Here is a 27,595-nt window from a genome sequence, read left to right as displayed (position 1 = left end):
TTTACACAGAAGGGAAAGTACTGTAATTCTGTCAGGAATGACTTTAATTCTGGCACAATGCATTTTGACCGTGACTTTAATCTGGCACAATGCATTTTGACCGAGCGCTCACAACACAAAAATACGCTGCTCTTGGGCTTTTTTTTTTTTGGTTCAAATGCTATAATTTACAGAACGCTTAAAGATTCTAATCGTGGGAAAAGGCCGCACGTGAGCAGTTTAGAATCACGCTCCCCCCCTTCTGTAATGTGGACTCGCCCACCGCCAAGGCAATTGAAGGGTCACTCCTACGGAAAAGGGCTGCGCAAAATGACAAAGCAGGGGTAGGCCAAATCCCAGCGCGCTCCCAACCAATCAACGCTCACTGCAGCATTTTTAACACCCGCCTCGGCTTCCGCAGTGCGCCTTTAAAAGTAGAAGGTGGGGAGGGAAAGCCTCAGAAAATGGTGAGGCCGTGGCCTTGGTCTGTGAGCGCTCGTTAAAAATTAAAAAGCCGTTTCTGACAACGTGGTCTTAAGACCTGAGCGGCTTTCGCTGCTCGAGGGGGGAAAAAAAGCTAGTTTTATTGTGCTAAATAAAAACAAGCAACCTTATGTTTAAACAAGCTGTAGCTCGTCCGTTCGTTTTGGGCGACCATGAGCCTGAGGGCACTTAACGAAAACTACTCCTCCCAGAAAGCACTTCGCGGTTTTTCCTGTCAACACCGGGAAGGCCCGTCCTGCGGCGCATGCTGGGAAGGATAGTTTTTTTTTTTTTTTAATGGATGTATTCTTTGCACTTCCATTTTCCGAGGTGTATTGGGAGCGCCGCGATTTCGACGTTAAACATGGGGGCGTGTATGTTGCTTTAAAGCCAAAGAAATGGGGAGGGAAATGGACACCCGGTTGTGATTTTTCCCTTGAGCTGTGGACACACACGAGATAAAAGTCCTCAAAGGCAATAGGAAATCTCAGAGGGAGAACTGCTGCTGCTGCTTTGGGTTGTCTGAAGGGACCCTCGCTCAGCACCATGCTGTTTCCCACCTGCGGGCTTTCACGTCAAGGTGAAACGATCTTTTTTTCGGCCTGGGTTTTTCTGCAATAGTGGCAATGGTTTCGGGTTTTGAAAACTTTTCCCTTTGCTGTGGCTTTGGCATTTATTTATTTTTTAATTCAGAGCGATATAACTTCTATTCTTTTATTCTATTAACGAATATCGTTTAATTAACCTCAAAGCGTTGCAACCAGTTGAAGGTAGGTTTGCTCGGGAGGAAGGGAAAGTTCTCAGTTTGCAGAGCGCAGTTTCTCGACTCCCGCTTGAAAGGCTAGAAATAGAGAACAAAATTCAAAGAATTTTTTTTTCTTCTCTCCAGCAAAGACAGGCAGTTTTTAATTTGTGCTGCCTTCCTTGTTATTATATCTGTGTTGTGGTTCCAGTTTGGTGCAACTGCTGATTCCCAAAATATTCTCTGGAGAAATATAGAGTTGACAGCTGTCGGTGGAAAAAAGGCAAACTGGTGTGTGTGGGGGTAGATAGATAGATAGATAGATAGATAGATAGATAGATAGATAGATAGATAGATAGATAGATAGATAGATAGAGATACACACACACACACACACACACATTAACTAGAAGGGGTGTAAATGTAGATGGGATGCAACTGTAAATGTAGATAAAGTGTGCAAAATGAATAAATATTAAGGTACAAGCCATACTCACACTTGTGAGCATAATCGGGGTTTTGATTCAAGTACCATCAAACAACATGGAAAATAGATAAGAGTTCTGATCTTGGGAGACCTAAATCCATGGGAATAAATAAGATAATTAAGCAATTGGTGAAAAAAAAAGGAGAGCCATCTGGGGATAGGGTTTGGGTGGCCATCAAGGGTTCTCTCCAACCTCAAGTTTCTTTTTTCCTTTCCCCCCCCTATTGGTCAGAAATAAAATTAGGGCAAAGGTTACTGGCTTACACAATGCTGTAATTTTGTTTGAACATAGATCAGTCTTCTTGTGGAACAACATATTAGCAGGTCCTATGCATTCATAATAGTGTAATTATGATGAAGGAGTTGCAAAACAGAAACTTGCATAAAAGGTAATGAATAATGAGATCTGAACATGCTAGTGAGAAGAAAGCATCTGGAGCAACTCCCCGATGATAGCCTTTCTGTTCTTCGAATTCTTCTGATTCCAGTTCAAACTACTTCATACTATTTGATCTAGTTAAAAGCCTTTTTAGAAATAAGAGCATTGTAGAGTAGGACATACCTAAGCAATAGATATCTAACCAATCACTATCCATTTTTGCCCAACAGCTGAAAACAGAGAACTGGCAATTAGTTCTTGCTTAGCTGCTTTCCAGTTACTCCCGACATAGCCAAGCCAACACAAGCTCAACTTCTTTACAGCAAAGAAAAAGAAGTTGAGGTAGGCAAACTAAAGCTCTCCTCTGATGATAATAGAAATGCCCCTCAGAGTACCGTAGTTATTTTGCCAGTTGCATTTTCTCTTTTTGCCATCCATAAAATAATAAAATATGGTATAGGATCACTTTTGCAAGCTACTAGCTGCATCCTCTGGTAGGGATGGAATGTAGTCATTACTCTTCTAATTACAGAGCTAGGCAACGTACAATCTGAGGGCTATTTGCAACCCATGAGTTTCTTTGGGACACTTGACAACTGGCATGTTTTTACAATGATTGCAGCATCTCAGAGTCATGTGATTGCCATTTATGACCTTCCCAGCCAGCCAGACAAGCAAAGTCAGTGGTAGAAGGTGGATTTGCTTACTGACTATGTGATTCACTTGACAACTACAGTGATTCACTCAACAGTTAGGGCAAAAAAAGTTGTAAAATCAAGTGTGACTTACCGATTGCCTTACTTTAGCAACATAAATTCCAATCCCAATTGTGGTTTTATGTCAAGGCTTTCCTGTAGTTGTAAACCATCCAGTTTCATTTGGAGTTGAATAGCCTATTAAATTTAAATAATTGTTCAAAAATGGCTGCCATAGGTGATATCAACAATTAATCTAACTGCCTCAGTCTTTGGAATACTTGATCCAGGGCTTCTGACAGAAAAGCAACATAAAGCATTCCTATCAAAACAAAAAGTATCAGTCATTACTATTACTAATGTGACTTTATGATGCAGAATCTTTAACTTTGCTTCAAAATATTTTGGAAGTTTCAAGTTTTCTAAATGTATTAACAAATAACACAGATTTCAATCTATGACAAAATACTAAATGAAACAAAGAATGGTACTGCAACCAATCCATGGTACTAGAACAGGGGTGTCAAACTGGCAGCCCACAGGCTAGATCCGTCACGTGCAGGCCATGCTCACGCCAGCTCCATGAAGGAGAAAAACGTTGCAAAATGTCACATGACAGCAATGTGATGCCGTGAGTTTGACACCCGTGTACTAGAAGAAATTCAGAAGTGTTTGTACACATGTGCTGCGTGGTATCTTTAATTTGGAAAACACACTCATTCGGTTGGAAAGTACAGCATTCTGCTGCAAAGAAAATTGGCTGAAGCATGAAGAAGGGTGGCAAAACATAGATTCAAACTGATAGAAATAAAACAGGCCATAACAAACAAAAATGAAAAAATAGATCAGATGCCATCAGCAAACCCATAGTACCTACAGCCCTATACTGTAACATTGTGAATCATTTACCAGATGCAACTAAAGACCTCAATAACAAATCCAATGGTTCACTGCAATAAGCAACATAAGCAATGCAGCAGTCCTTTTTTTCTTTACAATATACATTTTTAAGAGTATGCTACAATATATGCTATCTAGAAGTCAATTATAGAATAGAAATCAATAAAATTATAGAATGAGATACAAGTTAATTGTTCAGTATGACACCATTGCTTAACCAGCAGTATCAAAAAGTGAGATTGTAAGCTTCTCATACCCATGTGATATTTTGCTATACTAAGTGACCAAGTTGCTTAGGGAGATGCTGGTCCCATTTGTGATTGCCAAAACAAGACTACATGTGTACTTTCTCATACAATAGTGGAGTGTTCAAGCACTTATCCGATCTAAACAACTGTTAAAATAAAATTTGTTTACAAAATAAGTGTTGTTGTCTTACTCCAGCACTTCATCTTCTGTATGCCTTTAAGTCTGCAAGAAAAGACCGTCTTCTACCTTTATATGCAGCAAGATGGACTTCAACAGTTCCTCGTATCACCACTCACTATACCATTCAACCCCGGGAGAAAGACAAACGATGGGAAGGTAAGTGGCAATGTTTAAATAATATACATATTTTTTTTCATAATCAAAGAGTAGCCTATTATTTTGGGTTGTTTTTTTCTATATTTTAATTTTTTATTTTTTTATAAAATTTTACTGGTTTTTAAAAAAAACATAAACAAACAAAACATAAAAACATCAAATCATCTTCCATATATGTACATACAGTGTGCCGGTTGGTTTACAAATTGTTTTGTGCTTCCATTTCATAGTCTTCAATTATTATTACTTTGTATATAATCTCATATTTTCAATCAATATATTAAATACATTAATATCATTATTAATCATTTGACTATACTTTTATTCATTCATGTTTTCCAAAATGATCATATTTTACATAATTTGTTTTATAACAATCGTCCCTGATCTATCCTAGAATCATTTTGTAGATATAATTAGAAAAGAATACACCTTTATATATTTTTTTCTAAAAGTCTACATATTTCATTACTGTATTTTATTGTCTAACCATTGATAGAATAGATCCCAAATTTCATAAAATTGTTTATCATCTTGTTCTCTAATTTCAAATGTCAATCTACTCATTTCAGCACATTCCAATATTTTCTTAAAGATTTCCTCCTGTGATGGTATTTTCTCATTTTTCCAGTTTTTAGGAAATACAATCCTAGCCACTGTTAATACATTTACAATCAGGTATTTCAAGTCTTTACTATATATTTCAGGTTAAATTCCCAATAAAAATATTTCTGGTTTCAAATCTATATGCTTTTTTGTCATTTTTTCCAACCACGTGTGGATTTTAGCCTAGTATTTTTTAGCATCCGCACAAGTCCACCACATATGGTAATATGAGCAGGTATCTGATGATATTTCCAACATTTTTTGGATTTATTCTTGAACATTCTTGCTATTCTTGTCGGGGGGAAAATGCCACCTGTAAAACATCTTATACAAATTTTCTTTATATGCTGTTGACATTGTCATTTTATAATTTTAAGACCACAATTTTTGCCATTTCTCAATCATTTCTCATATCCAAACTTCTTCCCCCAACAATCATAGTTTCTTTAACTTGTTCTTCTTCTAGTTTAATTTCTAATAAATATCCATACAAATTTTTAACCACCTTTTCATCGGTACCTGTCAAAATCTTATCTAAGTCAGTCAGTTATCATAGAAACCTTCTGTTTTAGAATCTTTATCATACCTTGAATGTATTTGCGCATATGAAAACCAATTCATCTTTATACCTTGTTCCTCTAGTTTTTGTATAGATTTAAGTTCACCCTTTTCATTCAATATTTCACCATATCTAACTGTTTGTTCCTTTTTGTATATTATAGGATAAGAAAATGCTTCAATAGTCGATAGCCAGACTGGAATTTTCAAATAACATTGTCTTTTAATCTTCTCCCAATTTAACCACAGAGACTCCCGTATATAATGTCTTCTAAAGTACCCCTGTGTTTTAGTTCCTTTATACCATAAAAAAGCATGCCACCCCAACAACAGGTCATGTCCTTCTAATATCAACAATCTAGTATTTCTTAATGTTATCCATTCCTTAACCCACATCAAATTTGTAGCTTGGTAATACAACTCCCAATTAGGCAAACCAAATCCTCCTCTTATTCTAGCATCTTGCAAAAGTTTTAACTTTATTCTCGCTTTCTTACCTTGCCATATATATTTCAACACAATTTTATTTAAATCTTCAAAGTAGTCTTTTCCAAGCCTAATTGGAATTGTTTGAAACAAATATAAAATTCTGGGTAATATATTCATCTTGATTGTTGATATTCTCCCTATTAATGACAGTTGTAAATTTTCCCATTTCACCAAATCTAGCGCTATCTGCTGTTTAAGTTTAATATAATTATTCTCTTTTAGTGTACTGCACCTTGCTGTCAAGTATATCCCCAAGTACTTATTTGTGACCTGAATTTTCAATAGGTCTGCCAATTCTTCCTTTTGTCTTGATAGCATATTCTTTGTCAAGATCTTTGTCTTATCTTTATTTATTTTCAAACCAGCCACCTTTCCATATGTCTCTATCTTTTCTATCAATTTTGATGCTGTTTCTAGTGAATATTCTATGATAAAAACCAGATCATCTGCAAATGCTTGCAACTTAAATTCTTCCTTTTTAATTTTCATCCCTTTTATATTCTTTTCATCTCCAATATTTCTATTTAGCACTTCCAAAGTTAACATAAACAACAGAGGTGATAGTGGGCACCCTTGTCTTGTTCCTTTTCTTATATCGATAGATTCTGTCAGTTCTCCCTCTATCATTACCTTTGCTGTCTGCTTATGATATATAGCTTCTATTGCTTGAATAAATTTTCTAGCAAAGCCCATCTGTTCCAGCAGTAATAACATGAATCGCCAATTCACATTATCAAATGCCTTCTGTGCATCTAGAAATATCAAAGCCATTTGTTTTTCGGGATGTGCCTCGTAGTATTCCAAAGTGTCCAAGATTACTCTCATATTGTCTTTGATTTGTCTCTTTGGCAGAAATCCATTTTGGTCAGGATGGATAAAATTGTTTAAATATTTTTTAAGTCTTTCTGCCAATATTGAAGAAAAGATTTTATAATCTGCGTTTAGTAGGGAGATAGGTCTATAGTTCTTAATTTGTAATGGATCGGTCTCCTCTTTTGGAACAAGTGTGATATAAGCTTTTGACCATGATTTAGGTATCCTCTTCTTTAACATAACTTCATTCATAACTTCTAGCAATGGAAAATTCAATGATTCTTGTAATGTTTTGTAAAATTCTGCCGGAAGTCCATCTGGGCCTGGTGCCTTTCCATTATTTTGTTTCTTAAGTGCTTCAGTTAACTCCATCATCGTTATATTGCTTTCTAACATTGTTTCAATCTCTTTAGGTATCTGGGGTAAATTAGCATTCTGTAAATACTGTTTAACTCTTTCCTCATCAATATTCTCTTGTGTGTATAGTTTCCCATAATAATCTGGAATAATTTCCTTCTTCTCTTTACTACCATAGCAAACTTGGCCTTGGTCATCTATTAATTGCAATATTTTCCTTGATTCTTTCTCCTTTCTCAATTTATATGCTAACCATCTACCTGGTTTATTTGCATCTTCAAAATAGTTCTGTTTGGCACCTCTAATTTTTTGTGCTAATTCTTCTTTTTCTATTAGAAAAATAGAATGTTTGGTTATATCCATTTTTAACTTGTCCTTTCTCTGTGGCATTTTCTGTAGCTCTTTTTCAAGCCTTTATACTCATCTTCTAATGCCTTAGAGGCTAATCTTTTCATGGTATTTCTTTTCCTTGTGTAGTCTATTATCAAGCCTCTGGCATATGCCTTCATTGTATTCTGCATTGATGTATCTTCTTTTTTGTTTTCTCCAAAGAAAAAGGCCAATTCTTTCTCCATCCACTGTGTGAAGTCTTTTCCCTTTAAAATAGTATTATTTAACGTCCATCTAGATCTTCTTCTTTGTCCTTTCCATTTAATTGTCATTGGATTGTGATCTGCCCAAGTACTTGTTTCAATATTTATTTCTTGAATATTAGTTAACAATTCTGTTGACATCCATATCATATCTATTCTGGACCATGATAAGTGTCTATTTGAGTAGAAGGTGTATTGTTTAGTTTTAGCATTTCTTTCTCTCCATGTATCTTTTAAGTTTATTTCATCTACCATTTTAAAAAGAGATTTAGGGAGAGTCTTTCTATTTTGCTTTATTGTTTTCTGTGTTGTGTAGTCCAGTTTATTGTCTACAATTCCATTAAAATCTCCCATCATAACTATATTAACATAGTCCAGTTCAACTATTTTCATATGTAATTTTTTATAGAATTCTTCTTGATTGTCATTCGGGGCATAGATTGCAATCAGGAGTGTTTTCGTATTATTGTCTATTATTTCCACCATTAATATTCTTCCATCGTCATCAGTATAAATCAATTTCGCTGAGATGGTCTCTTTAATATATAAAACCACTCCTCTTTTCTTACATTGTGTCAAGGAAGTGAATATTTTCCCTAATTTTGGCTGTATCAGCAATTGTTCATATTGTTTTTTAATATGTACTTCTTGTAGGCAGATTATATCAAATTTTAATTTCTCTAATTTATGAAAGATTTTCCTTCTTTTAACGGCTGAGTTAAGTCCATTTATATTAATTGTAATCAATTTTTTCTCTTCCATGGTTATATTTTGTAATTAGGTTTGACAGCTCTTGTGGATCTTGGTTCACGTTGTTCTTTGGCTTCCTCCTTTCCACCTACTGCACCTTCTTCTTTTTCAGTCGTCATTTGGGAGTCCTCTTGAAATTCAATTAGTGAAATTTCTTTTTCTGCCTCTTCCTCCCCTCTGAAAAATTCTGTGTAAAATGGTTCAGCTTTCTCAATTGAATCAATTCTATATCTCTGTTCTTGCCATGTAAACATTAAAACTTCTGGAATCATCCATCTATAATTCACCTCTTTTTTAAGTAACAATTTGGTCAAGAATCGGTATTCTCTTCTCATCTCTCTCACTCTTCTGGGTACTTGTTTCAAGACCACAATCTCCTTATCTTTGTATTTCAATGTTTTCTCTCTTGCCACTTGCAATATTTGCGTTTTAATGGTTTTCTTTGTAAATCTGATATGAACTTATCTTGGTAAGCTATTTCTCATCGCATATCTTGTGAAGACTCGATAAACCTCATCTATTCCATCCATCATCTTCTCTTCAGTTATTTCCAAAGCTTCAGCCAATATTTCTATCATTATCTCAGCTAGATTTTGTCCTTTTTCTTCCTCTATGTTTTGGAATCTAAGATAAAATTCTGATCTGTCCATCTCCCATCTCAAAATACCACTTTTATCTTGTTCAACCACAGTTAATCTGTTATCAATGTCTCCAGTCTTCTTGTCTCTTTGTTTATCTTCTTCTTCAATTTTTTGGAGTCTCTCATCATACTTCATCATCATTTGTTGGATGTTCTCCACTTTTTCATCGGTTTTCCCTGTTCTTTGTTCAATATTCTCTGTTCTTTGTTCAATGTTCTCTATTCTCTTTTCAATATTCTCTGATCTTGTTTGAATATTTTGAATTCCTTGCATAATCATCTGCAGGGTCACTTTTTCTTGTTCTTTTTCTTGCCTTAATATTGTCTGTATTGAACGTTGTCCTCCAGATGGTGGAGACGAAGAAGTGGAAGTTGAAGAACCAGGAGCTGTTAATTTCCTACTCATTTTGAGGAGTTCAAAATCTTCAGGTTCTTCTAATAATAAAAAAGAGATAATAAAAGAATAAAGAATTTTAAAAAAGTAGCCTAGAAGTGGAAAGAGTAAACTGTTTAACAAATAAAATTACATAATAGATGTGATCTTTGTAATTTTTTTTTGTTAGTTGTAAAGTTGTGTCCGACCCATCGCGACCCCATGGACATCATTCCTCTCTAGGCCTTCCTGTCCTCTATCATCCCCGGGAGTCTATTTAAGCTCAAGCCAACTGCTCCATCCAGCCACCTCATTCTCTTGTCATCTCCCATTCTTTTGCCCTCAATCGTTCCCAGCAGGTCATAAGTCACTTTTTTTCAGCACCATATTAACTTTGAACAGTTATTAAACAAATGTTTCTAAGTTGAGGACTATCTTTATTTTGGGATGATATCCTATAAATCTATAGTAATATGTAACACTATCTTTGCATTCTTTTATTAATAACGTATCTTTATTTTTGACATATAGGAAATTAAAATTCAATATGATTATTTTTCTCAGCAGAGATAAGGCAGAAAACATTTGCAGTAAATAGTGTGTCGCTTAAAGTAAATGTAGGTTTGCGGAAATGTAAATCTATTTTGTTTGAAAGTTGTATTGTGGACTCTTTAATTATGATAGCCTTCTTAATAGCCTTTAAGTTATTGTCCTAGATCCCTCCAGCAACATGTTTTATGGTCTGTAACTGATTTATTTTTACATTCAACATAAATAAGGTTTTAGAACCTACAGTATCTTGTAAATTTTGGCTAAGTTGAGCCAGGACAATTGTAATAGATAGAGGTGGGCCACTTAATAATTTTCCAGCAAGACAAAACAAAAGTTCTGGTATGCGTCTACCTTCTTTTAGTTCATTGTATGAATTTGTTATGAATGTCTTAGATCAAGGGGAATGGAACAGTTTATTTTAATTTAACACCATAGCTGATGATTTTATTTTCCTCTATGAAAGGAGTAAGCATGGAAAGATTTGCAGAAGAAGCTGATGTTGTTATAGTTGGAGCAGGTCCTGCAGGACTTTCTGCAGCTATTCGACTCAAGCAGCTGGCGAGCGAGCACGGCAAAGAAATCCGCGTATGCTTGGTGGAGAAGGCTGCTCAGATTGGTGCACATACCCTGTCTGGAGCTTGTCTGGAGCCTCGTGCTTTGGAAGAACTTTTTCCAGATTGGAAAGAACGAGGAGTAAGTTCCCCTGTTCTAATTCATCTCTACTTAATATTATTTACAGCAGTGGCCCCCAACCTTTTTTGTACCACGGCCCGGTACCGGCATCACTAAATGATCCACGGACCGGTACAGGCATCAGCACGCACGACCAAGGCAAGGCGAACCGAGCGACCGGCCAGCCAGCCGTCCCCCGATTCTCCCCGCCACCTTCAACTCCTCCTTTGTACCTTTTTTGTGCTTTTCGGGCTCTTTCTTAATCTCCTCCTGAGTAATGCGAGACTCCACCACCATCGGGGCGGCTCTTGGTTCAAAGCCGCCCCTCCCTTTGACAAAACTAAGGCGCGAGGATTCCTTCAGCACCCAAACGCCGCTTTCCAACAACCGACGACCAACAAGCTCACCCGGAAGCACTTTCTCAAGCGCCGTCGAAACAAGATGGCAGCGCCCAAGCAAACCAGTCGTGCCTTGGTCGTGCATGCTGATAGCGGTAGAAAATGATCCACGGACCGGTACCGGTGGTTGGGGCCCGGTGGTTGGGGACCACTGATTTACAAAACAGATTAATGATTTGAGGGTTAATTATTAGATGAATATATTTTGAATACTAAGAATAAACATTTGAGAACAATAATCATCAGTGCAATTAAAATAACAATTTTTTTTTTTAGCTAACTGCCTTCAGTAGTAGATAGGGGGGGGGGGGGGGGGGGGGGGGGGGGGGGGGGGGGGGGGGGGGGGGGGGGGGGGGGGGGGGGGGGGGGGGGGGGCCCGGCGCCCCCCCGCCGCGGGCGCCGGGGGGGGGGGGGGGGGGGGGGGGGGGGGGCCGGCGGGGGCGGCGCGCGCCGCGGCCGGGGGGGGGGGGGGGGGGGGGGGGGGGGGGGGGGGGGGGGGGGGGGGGGGGGGGGGGGGGGGGGGGGGGGGGGCGGGGGGGGGGGGCCGGGCGGCCCCCCGCCCGGGCGCGGGGGGGGGGGGCGCGGGGGGGGGGCGCGGCCCGCCCCCCCCCGCCCGCCCCCCCCGGGGGGGGGGGGGGGGGGGGGGGGGGGGGGGGGGGGGGGGGGGGGGGGGGGGGGGGGGGGGGGGGGCGGGCGCGGGGGGGGCTCCGCCCCCGCCGCCCCCCCCCCCCCCCCCCCCGCGCCCGCCGCGCGGCGGGGGGCCGCCGGGGCGGGGGGGGGGGGGGGGGGGGGGGGGGGGGGGGGGGGGGGGGGGCGCCGGGCGCGGCCGCCCCCCCCCCCCGGCGGGGGGGGGGGGGGGGGGGGGCGCGCGCGGGGGCGGGGGGGGGGGGCGCCCCCCCCCCCGGCGGGGGGCCCGCCCCCCCCGCGGGGGCGCCGTTTTCTGTCCGTTTTTTTTGGGCGCGGGGGGGGGGGGGCCGCCGCGCCCCCGGCCCCCCGGGGGGGCCCCCGGGGGGGGGGCCCCCCCCCCCCCCCCCCCCGGGGGGGGGAGAGGGGGGGGCCCGGGGGAGGGGCAGGCCTTTAGTGGTGGAATAAAAATGACTTTTTAGTTTAATACCCTCCTGTTTGTTCATACAGGAGGTGCATTTTTATATTCTGTAACTTTTTATTTTAAATAGAATATGAAATATTCCAATTTAAAGGATATCTATAACGATCAAAATATTTAAATGATTTTTAAAGAAGTTGGATATTTCTTCATTAAAACCATGATATTTCTTTTATTTTCCTTAGGCTCCACTACATACTTCTGTAACAGAAGACAGATTTGGAATCTTAACAAAGAACTATAGAATTCCAGTTCCCATTCTTCCAGGTAGTGTTGAATAAGAAACTATTTTAACACAAATTGCCCTTTTGAATTGGGATGAAAAATATTCACCCGAATTCTTCCTTTACTCAAGAAAATAGTACAGCTAGTCCTGGACTTATAACCATAACTGAGCCCAAAATTTCTGTTGCCAAGTAAGACATTTGTTAAGTGACTTTTGCCCTATTTTATCAGCTTTCTTGCCACAGTTATTAAGTGAATCACTGCAGTTATTAAGTTACTAACACAGTTGTTCAGTGAATCTGGCTTTCCAATTGACTTTGTTAATCAGAAGTTGCAAAAGGTGATCACGTGACTCTAGGACACTGCAACTGTCCACAATTATGAGTCATTTGCAAAGCATCTGAATTTTGGTCATGTGATGATGGGGCTGCTGCAACAGAAGTGCGAAAAATGGTCATAAGTCACTTATTTCAGTGCTATTGTAAGTTTGAATAGTCACTAAATAAACTGTTGTAAGTCGAGGACTACCTGTAATGTGTTTGTATTGACGGAGTGTTGTATTACTGTATTTATAAAACACTAATGAAGACAATCTCTTCATTCAATTTATTTGACATCTCTAGCATATCAGAATTTTTCTCAGGTGACAAGGTGGATGTTTTTTTCAACATAAATATGTCAGCTTAGAGCAGAGAGTTTGCTACAGGTAGTGCTTGCTTACCAATGGTAGTTGGAATTGGGAACTTCATCATCAAGTGAAGTAAATGCAAAATCATATGACTGAGCTGACTTAAGAACAGCAGTTCTGGCCAATCCCAGTTAACACTGGGTAAACCCCAGGTAGCTGCAGAATCCCTCGGTCACATGTTCGCCATTTGCAACCTTCTGCGGCTTCCCCAGTGTCCCATGTTACTAGACAGTGCAACATTGTAATTACGAGCTGTGTGCCAAGTGCCCTCACGTGACTGCAAGGGGTAACAACACCTGCAATTACAAGAACTAGCTGTAAGTACCTCTCATTCAGTGCAGTCATTATTTCAAATGGTGGCTGAATGAGTGGTTCTTAAATGAGGTCTGCCTAGAATACTTTTGCCTGACTAGGCACGCCCGCCCCTAACTATCTCAGTTACAACTACAGCTGGCCTTAAATGCAAGCTACTCAATGCAAGAAGCCTTCTGAATAAAATACCTGAATTCCTCCTCTTACTAAATTTGTGACATCATATTTGTCTGTGAAACATGGCTCAATGCATCTCTCCCTGACTCCATTACCACAGTAAGAGACTATCATGTTTACCGATCAGATCGTGAAATTCGTAGAGGAGGTGGTGTTGCTATCTTCTATAAAAAGTCCCTACATCTAAACAACATCCAAGTCACTCAGGAGCTTGCTGTTCTTGAGACCATCGTCTGTGAACTGTCCTTAAATATGACATTTCGATTCTTGCTATGTTACAGAGCACCTGATTATGACATAGAACATGTAAACAACCGAAATTCATTACTAACATGGGCAACATCCTGCCCACACGCTTTTATCTTTCTTGGTGACTTCAATCTGCCTCATATTAACTGGACACTAAACGAATGTAATACTGAACCCATACATGCAACCTTCTACAATGCTGTAACAAATCTAGGACTGGAACAACTAGTAACCAACAATACTAGACTTAACAACTGCCTCGATCTCATCTTCTGCAATAATTTGAACTCAATTTACGGAATACAAATTAAAGAACCTTTTCCAACAGCAACCACAACATGATTGACTTTTGTCTCAACATATGTCCGCACAAAAATCATCACAACGTGATCCCCAATTATAACTTCAAAAAAGGCAACTATGATCTTATAGACAACGATCTCTCATCCCTCGATTGGCAATCTCTATTCACTGGATGCAATACTATTGAAGACCATTACAACATATTTTTACTTGAAGTCCAAAGAGTCATCAAACTATATGTACCAATAACAACTCCCAAAACCAGAAAAAAACAGATTACCCAAAACAATAAGGAAACTTCAATCCAAAAAAAGATCACTTTGGCGGAAAAACAAATCTGGTCACATTGCCAACTTCAAAAGCCGATACAAAAATTTATGCTACCAGATAAAGACTGAATGCACCAATTATCACATTAAACAAGAGGAAAACCTTCTATGCACCAATTCCACCCACGCTATTTTACAACTTTGTAAACAACAAACTAAAAGACTCAAGGTCCAGCCCACCCCTGAAAGGACCTAATGGTAAAGAGTGCAACAACGACACCATTAAAGCCAACCTCTTTAACACATTCTTTAGCTCAGTATTTGTAAACAGCAATGGATCATGCCCAGTATTTCCTAGTTGAACCACAGGCAACTACAATGATCTAATACATATCAATTTTACAGAAGACAATGTTGAAAAAGCACTACGCAATCTAAAACCATCTCTATCTATTGGACTGGATGGAATATGTGCCTACTTCTTTAAAAAGCTATCCACTGCCATAGCTGAACCTCTCAGCATAATCTTTGGAAACCAGCTCCTTGCCAAACCTATGGTCACAACTCACGGTCATCCCCATCTTCAAAAAGGGAGACCCCAGTCTAGTTGAATATTACAGACAAATCTCTTTATGCTGCATCACCTGTAAAGTCATGGAATCAATTATTAATCCATTATCCTCCACTTAGAGACAAACAACCTACTCTCTAATAAACAATTTGGTTTCAGGAAAAAAACTATCCTGTAATCTGCAACTCTTACACTGTAAAAACATGGACTACACAACTCGATCAGGGCAAAGCAATAGACGCAATCTACATAGACTTCTGTAAAGCCTTTGATTCAGTGGTACATGACAAACTACTCCTAAAACTAAAATCTTATGGTATCTCTGGACAACTCCACAACTGGATAGAAGCATTCCTGTCAAACAGACAACAAATGGTCAAAATTGGGAACATCTTATCAAATTCTGTACCTGTCAACAGTGGAGTCCACCAAGGCAGTGTTCTAGGACCAACTCTCTTCATACTCTACATAAATGACCTCTGCGATCATATTAAAAGCAACTGTGTTCTCTTTGCCGACGATGTAAAGCTATTCAACACCACAGACAATACTGCTACCCTTCAAAAAGACCTCGACTATGTATCAGAATGATCAAACAAATGGCAACTTCAAATCTCAACAAATAAATGCTCTGTCTTACATATTGGCAAAAAAAATCAGAAAATAAAATACAAGCTGAATAGTCAAGACCTTGTTGATGATCCAAACTCTGTCAAGGGTCTTGGAGTACTCATCTCTAATGATCTAAGTGCTAGAGCCCACTGTAACTACATAGCCAAAAAGGCATTAAGAGTTGTTAACCTAATCTTATGTAGCTTTTTCTCTGGTAATATCACAGTACTAACTAGGGCATACAAAACATTTGCCAGACCAATACTCGAATACAGCTCATCAGTCTGGAACCCACATTACGTATCTGATATTAGCACAGTTGAGAAAGTCCAGAAATATTTCACAAGAAGAGTTCCACACTCCTCTACTCGTTGTAGAATACCTTATGCCACCAGACTTGAAATACTAGACCTAGCAAACCTTGAATTACGCCGTCTTCAGTCTGATCTAAGTATAGTATATAAAATCATACATTGCAATGTCCTACCTGCAAATGAATACTTCAGCTTCAATCATAACAATACAAGAGCACACAATAGATACAAACTCAAGGTTAATCGCACCAAACTTGATTGCAGGAAATACGACTTCAGCAACAGAGTGGTCAATGTCTGAATACTTACCTCAGGATCCAACCTGACGCCGCCCGTTCGTAGGCGCCGCCATCTTTTAGAAAATCACTTCCGTGACGTCACGATGAGTTTTTCGGTAGAAATGGCTTTCACCGAAAAGTCATGGCGCCATCTTTTGAAAAATTGCTTCAAAAAGATGGCGCCCAGCTACAGCGCCAAGGTTGTTCCGCGGCTCTACCCCTGCTCTACCTGACTCTGTAGTTTCTTCCCCAAACCCCAAAAACTTTAACCTTAGACTTTCTACTATTGACCTCACCCCTTTCCTAAGAGGTCTGTAGGGGGTGTGCATAAGCGCACCAAAGTGCCTACCGTCCCTGTCCTATTGTTTCTTTTATTTTTCTTATATGTACTCATTTCTTGTATTCATAATTATGTTTATCCTTATACCTATTATCTTGTAAGTGATTGACAAATCAAATAAATAAATAAAATAAAAAACTAATGCACATGGCTGTTTATTCAGTTGTATAATTAAACCATAAACAGTGATTACTTGTCATCTCAAATTCAATGGCAAAAGCTAAATTTTAAACTAATATGCTATTAAGTTAAATAATAAAAGCATTTCCAATGTATTTTTTTCTTAACTAGGCCTTCCGATGGTTAATCATGGGAATTTCATAGTTCGTCTAGGACATTTTGTGAGCTGGTTGGGTGAACAAGCAGAAGCACTTGGTGTTGAAATCTATCCAGGCTATGCTGCAGCTGAGGTAATAACATATTTTATATACAAATATTAACTTTCTTGAACTTGCAGTACATTTCATATACTATCTGAAATAAATCAGTATTTTGTATTATTTGAAGAATAAAGAGTCCTGCTGAATCTTAGCAAATCAACAATTATAGTTATAATTATGTTGAAATTATATGTATTTGACATTATTATAGGTTCTTTTCAATGAGGATGGAAGCGTGAAAGGAATTGCCACAAATGATGTTGGCATCCAAAAAGATGGTGCACCTAAGGTAAATGTTAAATTTCTTATTAACACTTTTATTGTAACACATGTGCTTGATATTATTTGACCTGTAAAAAGTAATTGTTATTGTCTAAACAGGCATAAAATAAAGCTGGACTTAAGATTGTCAAAAAATAATAATAATAGGGTTTACAAATTGGAGACTGGACTGTGCTGGAATATTGAGGTTCGAAAAACCCTAAATAAAAAAATAGGGGGAAAGGTGAAGACTTTGTATAATGGAGAGTGCCACCTTTTGACAAAAACTTGAGCTCAAACAAGGGAAAGCATCCTGTTTCTGAATGAACTTGTGTGGCTATAACATTAAAGAAATATTGAAACAAAGTAAGAATCTTAGAAAGTGAAAGCAGAACCAGAATAAAGAAAAAAGCAAGGAAAGACTGTGGGATTGATTGATGTTTTTGGTATAGACCCTGGGCTGGAATAACTGAGAACTTTAGAAAATTGAAAGAAGAAAGAAGGAAAGTAAAAGTGGTTTTTTTGTGGACTTTAATGATCATAAAATATAAGAGTGTGTAATGATATCTCTTCGGGAATTAAAAATGGAACTTAAAAATATGAGAGAATTACTACAGGAAAGAGGCGAATCACTTTGCTCTGTGTTAGAAAAAATGGAAATGGCGATTGAAGAACAAGAAGAAAGAGCTTCAGAGGAGGAGGAGTCGACTCAAGGAGAAGACATCTTAAATAGACAATTAACACAAAGAACACTACAAAGAACTGGGGAAAGAAGGAAGGCTAAAAAGTTGAGATTTAAGACGGCAATCAAAAGGGGGAATACCTGTGAAGTCAGGAAAGGCAGAAAGACCCAGCAGAAAAGGGGAAAGGAAGATATTAAGAAAGAGAGGGATATAAACTGGAATGAGAAAAGATATGGGGAAAAGAGGGGGAGGAGAAGCAGTAAGAAACAGGTGCATGAAATAAAGAAATATGGAAATAGTAAAATGTTGAAAAGAAATGGTTTTTTCAGAGATAATGGTTGATGAATTAAAAAGGGGATTCTGCAGGGTGACAAGGGGTAATAAGAATATTTCTGCAATTAAAAATATTTAGAAAATAGGATAATATAGATACTGATAACTCTTATTAAAAATCAAGCAGGGAAAAAATGCTGCGGAATCCAAATGAAAAGATGTAATGATTATTATTGTAACTTCTTAAAAATAATGATTTATTGGGAATCAAGATGAGGGAATAAAGGTATATTTTAATCATTGAGGTGTCACACTCAAAACAGTAAAAAGGGGAAACCTATACTTGTCTGGTTTTTTTTTAGTGTTAACATTTGTATTAATCTAGAATTTATAAAAAGAATGTGTAATGGAATATGACAGACTAAAGAACCAACTAAATTAATAAGTTAATATAGACTATTAAAAGCAAGGAGAGACATTGGTAACTTTTATTATTATTATTATTGTTGTTGTTGTTGTTATTATTATTATTATTATTATTATTATTAGGCAAACACATGTTTATCTTTATTTTTAAAATAAATATTAAAGGATTATATTTGAAATAATTGAAATGAAACAAAAAGATGTTTCGATTGAGATTAATGAAAGAGGCTAGAATTAATGTGTTTGTTTCTCTCCTTACTGAAAATTTGGAATGGAAAAGGTAATAATAGAATTAAGTATGCATATATGAATGTATAATTGCTGTCATATTTGTATGTAAAGGTGATGACCCGGAAATATGTTGTCCACTAAAAAGAGATTTTTGTTTTTAATGTGAAAAACTGAATAAAATTGGTTTTAAAAAAAGTAATTGTTATTGTAAAAAGTTATTTGAACATTTTAAAGATTAATACAAAGCTTGTAGAGCAGCTTTAGGCCTTTTAATTTAATATTGGCTTTAAAACATGACAATAAATATCAAGTGCCAGACTTAAGATCAGCGAAGTCACTGCTGATTTTTTGCGTTTGTTATTTTAGGATATCCATTTGATGCGCCCAAAATACAAACTTCAAGTCAGCCCATTAATTCATAAAATACTTTAATTATTATTGAGTGGGTGTTTCAGAACCATTTCATTCTGATTCTGATCATCCACAAACTTCCCGCAATGACTGATTTCTCTGGAGCAATATGGAAAATTGTCTGTGACACAAAGAAAACATGTCACACAGATGCGTACCTATGATTATACATAAAATTAAAATGTATATTATATAATATTATATGTTGTATTCTTATAGGGTACTTTTGAGAGAGGTTTAGAGTTACATGCCAAAATTACAATGTTTGCAGAAGGTTGTCATGGTCATCTTGCAAAACAATTGTACAACAAGTATAATCTGAGGGAGAACTGTCAACCCCAGACTTATGGCATTGGACTTAAAGAGGTATGCTATATTATACACCTGTAACCATAATTCTTTTTCTATTCATCTTGCAGATGTTTAATACATAAGAAAGTATTTTTCTTTAGGTGAAACTGTTTAGTACTTTGTTAGTTTCAGGTGGTATTGCAATATATATATTAATAATATCCATATTGCATATTTGCACATTTCCTACTTGCTCACTTGCACATTTACCAAATTCCTGTAATCTTATTTGATAGCTCAGTTATTCAGTCAGAATTATAAAGTGAATGTACGCTATTATCATTTCAAATACAAAACTTTTATTTAAAATTTTATAAAGCTTAAGATGTTATTTTTTTTGTTTCATTAATCTCAATTTTTCATTATGCAAAATTGTCAGTGATGTACTTTTCATTAGTATATTATATTAGTATATTAGTATATATAGCGTATTATGAACCATAATTTTGATATTTTAGCTGTGGCTTATTGATGAAAATAAATGGAAACCAGGAAAAGTGGAGCACACCGTTGGTTGGCCTTTAGACAGACATACATATGGAGGATCATTTCTTTATCATCTAAATGAGGGTGAACCATTAGTAGCTGTTGGATTTGTAGTAAGTATTCTATATTTATTGTAAGTTGATGTCTAAATAAAACTAGTTTCTTTGAAAAATGAAGCAAGAGGTTCTACGTAAAAGCATTTAAAAGCATGTACACATCAGAAGTCTATGTTGCTGTAGCATGGCAAATAGAAATCGAGTCACTGTTACCATGATGATGTGATTAACACAACACACTTAAGACACAATGTAGTATGAGTTTAGGTTTAGTTATTGTGATTTGTAAACCATGTCTTTGAACACATTATTTACTTTCCTAAGTTTTTCTTTCTTTTGGATATCATTTTGGATATACAGTACATATAACTATTTCAGTCCAGTTGACTTTCTTCTCAGAAATGTTATATTATAAAAATATAAAATATATTCGTCATAACCTATCTTGCAGTATTGAAATATTTTAAATTGAAAAAAACTTAAAATATGTTCTGCTAACATAGATTTTGAAAAGTGACCAGAAATACAAGGTTCAGCTTGTCCTTGAAATCAGCTGCCTATGGGTGATCCATCAAATCTGATTTTCAAAGGCTAGATTCATGGTCAATTATGCATCATGGGGTCATTATATATCAACTTGTATTAATTACCAAAATAATAGGTCAATGTGAGAATCACAAGAAATTATTCTATTTCTACAAAATGTATCTTTGCATCACAAAGTGAGGTATACATATTCATCAATTAATACAAGGATGCGTTCAAGTAACGTTTGAGTGAAAACAAGTTTATTTTGGATTTTACTTGCATATCTATAGGTTGGTTTAGATTATCAAAATCCTTTTTTGAGCCCGTTTAAGGAATTTCAGAGGTGGAAGCATCACCCTAGTGTTCAACCTACCTTTGAAGGAGGAAAGAGGATTGGTTATGGTGCCCGAGCTCTTAATGAAGGGGGTTATCAGGTAATAGCAAAATAAGGTTACTTTCTTGGATTTGGGTGAGGTGGGAAAACAAACTTGATATTACCGTGTTTCTCATATAACAAGGCCGGGTCTATTTTTTTGAGCCCCGAAAAAATGGCTAGGCCGTCTTTTCGGGGGTGACTTAATTCCCCCCCTTGCATCTTCGGGCGGGCGGGCAGCGATGGCTTGGATGTTGACCTCGGCATTGGTGGGGCACTTCATATTGGGGTCAATGCAGGCAGCACCATGTCCAGGTGTGCAACTAAAGTACTTCCTAACGGCAAGCCCCACCCACCATTCCCCCCCATTTCGCATGTTTTAATATAGGCCTTAATTTGGGGGGAGGGGCTTAATTTCATTTCATGCCTATAAAACATGCTGGGACTTCCTATTGGGGGAGGCCGTATTGTTGGAGAAACGGTATATTAATTGATCAAGATGTTAATTGTTTAAATTGACATACAGAAAAAAGTAAACCATTGTTTTCAGATCCAAAAATGTTTATTATTATAAATGGATTGTTGCAACAGTCCTCTTAATAGCATGTTTTTTTTTCCATATTTAGTCCATACCCAAACTTTCCTTTCCTGGTGGGGTTCTTATTGGATGTAGCCCAGGTTTCATGAACGTTCCCAAGATTAAAGGTACACACACTGCTATGAAAAGTGGAATGCTGGCTTCAGAAGCCATTTTCAATCAACTAACCAATGAAAACCTCCAATCAAAAACAATAGGTAAGAGGGGGTAGGAGGAGAATATATGTACTTTTTGCCAATTCTCTACTTAACTAGTTTATTGCTTTAATCGTGTTCTAACAGCAGATATATAGAATTTAGGCAGAGCACTTAAAAGCAAATATATTCAGATAAGGTGAAAAAGTACACCACATGTAAGGTTTTTTTCCTTTCAAACATATGTGAGCACACCAATATTTTCAAGGCCCGGGGCTTTTGAATGCTGCTGCTTAATGCCACAATAAAGTCCACAATAAAGTCATGATCACCTTCTATTTGACTGTGGATGAGAGGGCTGATCCAGCATGTAACATTGAACCCTGCCTGGAGCCAGAGAAGGAGATGTGTCCATCTATGTTTCATGTGTGGCATCAACCGAAGTGAGAGGGTAGCGGTGGTTGTGGTGGCCGTTGTCATCGAAATGTTTGGGAAGGTTATTAGGTGTGAAATCCCATTTGTTCAATTGAGCTCTAGGGTTCATTTGGGACTGCTGTACTGTACCAGCCTTTATGCTGTGTAGTGCTCTTCCCTGCTCCTTGACTCCATGAGTTGACAGTGAAGTTCTGCAGAATGACAGACCTGGGGGGGGACTTCAGTCTGCCTTTTTTAGACAGGTAGCTCGAGTTCTTGCATCATACCATAGTTATGATCCTGTCCCAGGTTACATTAGCATAATCCTAATCATTTTCCGATGTCTGCGTTAAGTTGAAATTTACATTTCCCCAGAGTAAAAATAGTTTTAATATGAAAAAGTTGATTTCTATTAAAAAGAAAAACTACAGTGCTAAGGGTTTTTTTAGAAAAAATAATAATTGCAAAGCCTTTTAGTAATTAGTTTTTATTCTTAGGCCTTCATGTTCCTGAATATGAAGAAAATCTGAAAAAATCATGGGTGTGGAAAGAGCTTTATGGAGTCAGGAATATTCGCCCCTCCTGTCATGGAATCTTGGGTGTATATGGAGGAATGATTTACACTGGTTTTTTCTATTGGGTACTAAGAGGATTTGAACCTTGGACCCTAAAGCATGGAGGTAAATTTATAAAAGCTTTGCTTTGTTTTTGACATACAAATTGATAACTTCTTTCAAAATGAGTTTAAAAAACCCTAATGAATTCTGCTCATAAGTGTTTGGTTTTGATCATCATGTTCCATATAGTCTATGATTTTATAAACCATTTATGATTCATAAACAATGCATAAAGTATTAGAAACATGGTGTGATGACCCCGGGTGCGATACATAATAAACACAGTCACAAGAACAGGTGAAGCCCCTTTTATTCCTTCACTTTGCTTCAAAACTCCAAATATCCTTGACTGGAGACAAAAAACTCCCCACAAGCAGTTACGAAAAGGAGGAAATGCCATTTAAACTAAAAATGCCTATAAATTATAAAGAGTAAAAACAATACAAACCACACTGAAGCAATTAAGGGAACTAGGCAAGATAAGGGCTTGAAGACGTCCACAGATATGGGAACACACACTGGGAAGGATGCCAAACTCAAGAGAAGAACGACAAACTAGAGATATTTCCACGCTTTGTTTCCAGCACTGGGCCATACGCATGTCCATCCTTTTAACCAGTTCTCACAGTTGCAGCCCATGAAAAGGATCAAGGCTCTTTCCTCTCCTGTAGACCATGCCATTCACGTCTCTCCCTTATCCTCTCCTCCCTGGGTGCCCTAGGATGGACAGGGGATGGGCCTGGGTCCTCCTCTGACTGCTCAGCTGGCCTCTGCCCTTCCCCAGCCTCCTCCACAACCTCCGGAGCCACACTTCCACTCCGTCGGCTGTTCCTCCTCTCCCTCGGAGTCAGTCTCCACCGGGCATGACACATGGTGTCTGTGTATTTCTTCTAGTGCAATGACTGGCAATTATTGATAAATCTCCCTTTCGTGAACTTTGTCTAGTTATATCTAGAAAGACATGAAATAATCATACTATGTGATGAAGAGTATTTGCATAAATAGAACCTGGATATTTTAATTTGGCAGATGTTTTAATTATTATGTTTACCATGACATACAAAGGCAGCCAATGCTAAACATAATTTAAAAATCTGTGTATAACATCTGACAAAGAATGAGTTCCAAGTTTTTTTTCCCTATGTGATTATGCACGGGAGGGTAGAGAACATAAACATTTGTCCATGATTACTGTGACTAAAATCAAGCTGTCTTGGCTTTTTAAATGTACTATGAAAAAAGATGCTAGAAGAAAGCTAACAGCCTGTTGTTTAAATGACTGTTCTGGGTATAACTAGGGCAGCCTGTTTCTACAGTTACGTGCCATATAAATGTTCCAAATGTTGTTCTGTAAAAGGAAAAATACTTCTAAATTGTTTAGTTTTATGAATATCTAGTCCTGTTTTCTAAATGCAACTCTCCAACTTCTCATAGGAAGTCTCCCCCCCCCCCCAAAAAAAAATTGTCATTCCTTATTAATTGTCATTTCTTATGTGTGCCTTACTGTAATGGTAATGTGATTTAGGCAAAGAGATACTCCCTAGGAACAACTGTTGGGTAGGTCAAGAGGCTCAGAAGATCCGCCCTGGCTTCTCTAGCTATAAAGGAGATGGCAGAGTAGGATTTTCAGAAGTTCAAGATTCTGCTAATGTAGCTTTACAATAAACTACAATTAGCTTAGCCGGTCCTGTTTCCAGTCTGGTCTATCTATTAAAGCTGACAACATTCTTGCAACTTCATTAGCATCTTAGTATGGAAAACTGAGCCACGTTTGTGGTAATTAAAAAGATATTGGTTTATGCATTTGATTTTTTTTAGCCCAATGCAATTGAAAAGTGTTTTCCCCTAATGCAAAATCTCTTTTTATTATCCAATATAAAAAGTAGTTATATCAAATTGTTAAAATTATTCTTTATAGTGTAGAATATCTCAAGAATGCCAAGTGTTCAAAGACAACAAAGCTATTTTAAAATGGCATTTCTTTCAGGTCACTAAATGCTTTTTTATACTGTCACTAATGTGTACTAAATTTTTTCAGTTCTTTTTATCAGTTTTTTCCCTATGTTGTTATTTCAGGAACAGATGCAAAACAGCTAAAGCCAGCCAAAGATTGTACACCTATTGAATATCCAAAACCCGATGGAAAAGTCAGTTTTGATTTGCTTTCATCAGTAGCTTTGAGTGGTACAAATCATGAACACGACCAGCCTCCTCATTTAACTTTGAAAGATGATAGTATTCCTGTCAACCATAACCTAGCTATATTTGATGGACCTGAGCAGCGATTTTGCCCAGCAGGTAACTTGCAATTTTGGGAGAAGCAAACAATTTAAACAGACTTCACTCTTCTTTCTAATTGTCCTGACAAATAATTAATGTGATTTTTTCTCTCATTTATTTGAGTTCTATTGTCTCTTGAACTAAAATTAAAATTCTATTTTACAGGAGTTTATGAATTTGTTCCTGTGGAAAGCGGAGAAGGATTACGATTACAGATAAATGCTCAGAACTGTGTCCATTGTAAAACATGTGATATTAAAGATCCCAGCCAGAATATTAACTGGGTTGTACCGGAAGGTGGAGGAGGACCAGCTTATAATGGAATGTAGTTTTAATCCATTTTTTAAAAATATGTGGGCAATGCTACGAAATGACACAACTCGGGATTTGCTATTGTAAAAGTTATGTGCTCTAAGGGGCCCGTTCTCTATGAAGGCTAGAGTAATCTACAGGCCACATGTCCTCAGATCATGCTACAGCACTAAAGCTCAGCAGCAAAATGGATCTTGGACGCATGATCTTTAATCTTTCTCTCAAATATAAAAATGGATGTTCTATTTTAACCTTTTCTATAAATTAAAAAACCTATCCCCCACCTCAAAAAAATCGATGCAAAAAAAAAATCACTATTTAACTGGTGGCATTTATCATCAATGGGCACCTCTTAGATGTCAAAGTGTTTTAAAGTGTTAACTGTAACCAGGCTGAGTAAAATTGGACACATCGGTTTTGAGGTTAGTGTTCGGCAGCCTGAATGTGTTGGTGCCTTAATTAGTAAATAGACAAACTTTATTTGAATGTGTTTTTTTTTCTATTCAGAGAATACCTGGTAAGACAAGAAGTTTGAATACATCCTGGTCTAATTTTATCCTGATTGTTCTATACATTGTAATACTAATAATGGATGTAATCCAGAATACAGGATATTTATAATATCTATAACTATTGTATTTCTCTTGATGGCCCAATTTCAGGGAAATACATCTTTCAAGACTAATCTAGAGAATATTTCAATTATTTTACAAAAACAATAGAACAACACTACCTCTGGTATGAATTCATTTTGTTATAATAAAATGTAATAAAGTATTCTCTATTTGAGTTAGAAATTCTGTTTATTTCCTCAACTTACAAATTACACTTTTGCAATCATCATGAAGGTTACTAGAAGAATTGAAGGGAGACAAATCATCTGGAACATGTAAAATGGAAGTTATGTCACTGAACAAAAGCTCTTTGCAGTATCATTCTGATGTTTTCTTTTGTAGTTTTTTATATTTTAAACTAATATTCAACCACATGTTGAATATTGAATATTCAACCACATGAATATTTTATGCTCAGCTTAACAAGTGTTTTAAAGTGTTATTTTAAAATCCAAAATGTAAATATGACAGTCTTGAAACACAATGGGTGTAAGCATGCTGCCATAATGACTCACATTAATCCTGCCTCTTTCTGCATAAAGAGAAAAACTGTATTCATGCAAACATTTTTGCATATGCTGCTCTCTCTTTTTCCTTCTCATTTTTTATTTTCTGCTTGACTTTCTGTACTTCCATCCGGATGGCTGCAGATGTAAAAAAAAAAAAAAAGATCACAATTTAGTGTCACTGCGAATGTGTACGTACAATATGGTTTTTTTTTTCATAAGCAATATACTAAGAATGCAAATATTCAGAAAATTGTGTTTCCTCAACCTTTATCTAAGTTAGTGTTGTGGCCCGCCAACTGCCAGCGGAGCAGGCGGCAAACTCGGACAGTGAGGAGGTTGGGGAGGAACGTGGCCAATCCTGGAATCTGGGGAAGGCTCTGATGGGTGCTCTGTGCCAGAGGCAGGCGGGGGGCAAGGCTGCCCGACATTTATCCGTTGCCTTCAGAGTCGGAGAAAAGTGGGGAAGAACAACAGCTGGAGCCTGTTCCAGATGCGTGCATGCGCAGAGCTGCCAGGAAAAGGGAACAACTAAGGAACGGGTTGACTCGGAGGAAAAGGCAGAAGTGGACGCTGAATAGCCCCTCCCATAGGGAATAAGTAGGAGCAAAAGGGGAGAGGTGTTTGCAAGAGACCATTAGTTGGCTTACTATTGTGAAGATTTGCTTATCTGCGTTCGTGCCTCAGAGACTCCGTGCCAAGTATTTCCTTTTACAACATTGCGACTGGAAGCTCTTGGCCTGGCAACTATTCAAGGACTGATAAGGTTTCTTTGTGCAATTAAACCTTGGGAGGCTATTTGCCAGAACTTTTCTGGGTGTGAATGTCAGGAATTCACATTAACCAAATTTAAAAAGGGGTTTTTTGGGGTGGGGGGGGGGGGGAAGACGACAAAGAGTCTGTTTCGTGATTCTGTTCAGCCTGGGTCAGAACAGGCAGAGGTGTCAAACTCAATTTCATCGAGGGCCGCATCAGGGTTGTGTTTGCCCTTAGGGGGCCAGCGTGGGCATGGCCAGCCTGATGTCACTTGGGTCAGGGTGCCTGTGGAAGCCTGAGCGCTCTGCCAGAGAAAACTGGCTCATGAGCGGCGTTTCTGGCTGCAATGGCCTCCTGCAACTGTCTGCCAGCAAAAAGTGGAGTTCAGGAGGGCTTGCACATAGCCCTGCT

General features: G+C 38.0%; 2 protein-coding genes across 4 annotated transcripts in view; one reads left to right on the top strand and one right to left on the bottom strand.

Moving 5' to 3' along the window:
• The first annotated feature begins 774 nt into the window (after window positions 1–774).
• ETFDH (electron transfer flavoprotein dehydrogenase) lies at window positions 775–26,097 on the top strand. Of its 2 annotated transcripts, none has more exons than XM_026675832.2 (13): window positions 775–1,042; window positions 4,110–4,250; window positions 10,445–10,674; window positions 12,342–12,423; window positions 16,786–16,904; window positions 17,086–17,163; window positions 19,379–19,525; window positions 19,969–20,109; window positions 20,871–21,014; window positions 21,580–21,748; window positions 22,597–22,779; window positions 24,793–25,014; window positions 25,162–26,097. In XM_026675832.2, exons 1-13 carry the CDS (start codon window positions 1,009–1,011, stop codon window positions 25,323–25,325), a joined length of 1,854 nt encoding a protein of 617 aa, XP_026531617.2. In that variant the 5' UTR covers window positions 775–1,008; the 3' UTR covers window positions 25,326–26,097. The 2 variants fall into 2 exon arrangements, with proteins under 2 accessions (XP_026531617.2, XP_087819794.1); XM_087963668.1 differs by lacking the exon at window positions 775–1,042 and adding an exon at window positions 2,301–2,412.
• The window catches only part of PPID (peptidylprolyl isomerase D), a 20,955-nt gene continuing 19,452 nt past the window's right edge, over window positions 26,093–27,595 (bottom strand). For both annotated transcript variants that reach the window (XM_087963675.1, XM_087963674.1), the window contains exon 10: window positions 26,093–26,566. In XM_087963675.1, coding sequence (XP_087819801.1) covers window positions 26,478–26,566 — 89 coding nt within the window. In that variant the 3' untranslated portion in view covers window positions 26,093–26,477. The remainder of the gene's footprint in view (window positions 26,567–27,595) is intronic.

The sequence above is a fragment of the Notechis scutatus genome, chromosome 4, assembly GCF_049901735.1.
Source record: "Notechis scutatus isolate UNSWTSFEM ecotype Mainland chromosome 4, rNotScu1.2, whole genome shotgun sequence".
Lineage (NCBI taxonomy): Eukaryota > Metazoa > Chordata > Lepidosauria > Squamata > Elapidae > Notechis > Notechis scutatus.
The sequence above is the reverse complement of the archived record's forward strand: the minus strand, read 5'-3'. Positions and strand labels throughout refer to the sequence as shown.

What these genes read in the sequence shown, in the direction of transcription:
- ETFDH (XM_026675832.2), top strand. Translation starts at nt 1,009, where the DNA reads ATGCTGTTTCCCACCTGCGGGCTTTCACGTCAAG. An exon ending in CAGATTGGAAAGAACGAGGA is followed by an intron (nt 10,675 to 12,341) that starts GTAAGTTCCCCT and finishes TATTTTCCTTAG; the next exon opens with GCTCCACTACATACTTCTGT. An exon ending in TAGTAGCTGTTGGATTTGTA is followed by an intron (nt 20,110 to 20,870) that starts GTAAGTATTCTA and finishes GCATATCTATAG; the next exon opens with GTTGGTTTAGATTATCAAAA.